The 2,309-nt window shown below is 35.0% G+C and overlaps 1 protein-coding gene across 1 annotated transcript in view; it reads left to right on the top strand.

Moving 5' to 3' along the window:
* The first annotated feature begins 229 nt into the window (after window positions 1-229).
* LOC119587352 overlaps window positions 230-2,309 on the top strand; it is a 12,851-nt gene continuing 10,771 nt past the window's right edge. The window contains exon 1 of the mRNA XM_037936097.1: window positions 230-306. Coding sequence (XP_037792025.1) covers window positions 236-306 — 71 coding nt within the window. The 5' untranslated portion in view covers window positions 230-235. The remainder of the gene's footprint in view (window positions 307-2,309) is intronic.

The following is a 2,309-nucleotide window of genomic DNA, read 5'->3' as shown; positions in this document are numbered from 1 at the left end:
CTCAAGTTTACTCCAGTTCTTCACATTCTCCACAGCATTAGCATTCGCTCTTACTTTATTTATTCAAATCTCCGTGAGACCATAAGCATAAATATCTAAGGTATTTTTTTCTACAAGAAAAATACAATTTGATTATACAAACACATATAACATAAGACAAGCACATCCTCACAGACAAAACAATATAATTAACTCCAACTCGAACGGCTAATGTTAATGATAACATCACAGGCAAATGTGCAACGTGCAACAGGAAGAGGAATTTACAATTTATTTCACGATGGCCGAGGCGTTGATGGGAAGCGAGTAAGTGTTTTTTAGGTGTAAGAACTATTTACGAAGAGACTTGAGTTGTGGAAAAGATATATTAGAGAAAAATAGTGAGGTTTAGTGTACTTTTTTCGCCATGGATATTGTTCCGGCTCCGGATCTCATCACATGGCTGGCTGTTCGTCTGGCATGCATGCTTCGCGCACACTCTTTTGGTCTTACTCGCCGTTGATGGTGGATAACAGTGGATTGTTTTAAAGTTGGGAACGAATTTGCGAGTTTTGCTGCACTCATGCGATAATTGTCTAACAATTTCACGAGAGTTTCGTTGTCGTATCTCGTGTCTGTTGGGATATTTTTCCGGCATTTTCTGTCGGACACCTATCCTGTAGAGCTATTTTCCCGGCAATATTGCAGGATGCAATTTTTGTTTGCCATTTAATTGAAAATCTCCAGCTTGTCAGTATTCGGCAAATTTGTTTGTTTTCAGAGGTCCCCGTGTGGAAAATAAATAGCAGAGATAGATAGAAGGTTATAGCACCGGGAACTCCAGGCCATGATCCCCCAGAAAAGTCTAGAATAGGGTCTTTCATTGGCTATTGAAAATCTCCAGCTTGTCATTATTCGGCAAATTTGTTTGTTTTCAGAGGTCCCCGTGTGGAATCCATTGCTATCCCCATCAATGGCGACTAAGACAAAATAAGGCGCCAATGTTTGTTTTGATGATTGCACAAGTGCGAGTGTGTTCGTGCGCAAAGCATGCATGCCGGACGAATAGCCACAATGTGATGAGATCTGGTGCCAGAACCATGACGCACTTTTTTTTTTCGTTATTTTTTCATCATTTTGTTTTCTGCTTCCTCCTTTTTCTGCTTCTACTTTATCTACCATGCCTTTGTGTACTTTATCTGCTTGATTTATATATATTATTTGCGTATTGAGACTTACTGAAGGAGCTTTTTATCGTGTAGTGCTTTGATGTCAAAAGCTAATCACCCCCCTCCCACTTATGCTTAAGAGAAAAGAAAAGTCCTCGCTTTTGTGATGAATATTTACCATTTATTAAGATTGTATTAATCCTTTTTGATTCTACTCTTTACTCTATTATCAGTGTATGTTGTGTAAACTCTTGGAAAAATAACTTGCCCAATTTTATTGGTATTGCTCTTGATTATAGAATAAGTAAAACCAAGAAGGTAATTGTGTAATAAAAAATATTATATTCAAAGTTATTGAGTCGGTTGAATAATAGAATTCATTCAAGATTTAGTGAAAAAAGTATCTTGTCATCACTGCACAGAAGCATAAAAAAGGAATGACAAATTGGTTTATCATTTTATTTACTAAATGGTAAAAAAAAAAAAAAGAATTTCTATAATTACAGCACAGGGTAGAGATTTCTAATTTGACAACAGATTACCAGGAAGATTAACATTAATTTGGCAAGTCAGAATTTCTTATAGAGTGTCTGCAGGTGGGATAGAACATTTGATATTCCTTATGTGGATATTTTGACCGACCTTTGACAAATGTTATAATGAGTTGGTTTAGAAGTTGCATTACATATGATTGGTTGGTATTTATGGTATCAAAAAACTTACTTGTTGTCAGTTTACAAAGGATAGGATATTTACTGGACAGTGTTCCAAAACTAAAGATATGTGGTTGACTTTTAGAAATTCATTGGTTTAGGCTATCTTTCTCCAATAATGCTGAAAACTATATTTTAACATTTTTTTTCTCTTGGTCTTCATAAACCCAACCTATCAAATGTATGTGCATTTGTGTTTATAGATATGCCTATATTTAATACAAACATTGTAGATACTTGTATGTTTCCTGCTGCTGATATCCTAATATGTATCAGTTTAAGTGCTATCATTATTTTTATGTATGTCTGAATGATGATTACTGTAATGGTGGTGGTTATGATGAGCCTTCAACCAGTCAAGCCTAAACAAATAAAGATAATATAAATTTTAGTGAAAATATCTTGGAGAGTCTTGCAAAGTATAGCATCAATTATGGTATTTTCTATG

The sequence above is a fragment of the Penaeus monodon genome, chromosome 22 (assembly GCF_015228065.2).
Source record: "Penaeus monodon isolate SGIC_2016 chromosome 22, NSTDA_Pmon_1, whole genome shotgun sequence".
Classification (NCBI taxonomy): domain Eukaryota; kingdom Metazoa; phylum Arthropoda; class Malacostraca; order Decapoda; family Penaeidae; genus Penaeus; species Penaeus monodon.
The sequence above is the reverse complement of the archived record's forward strand: the minus strand, read 5'-3'. Positions and strand labels throughout refer to the sequence as shown.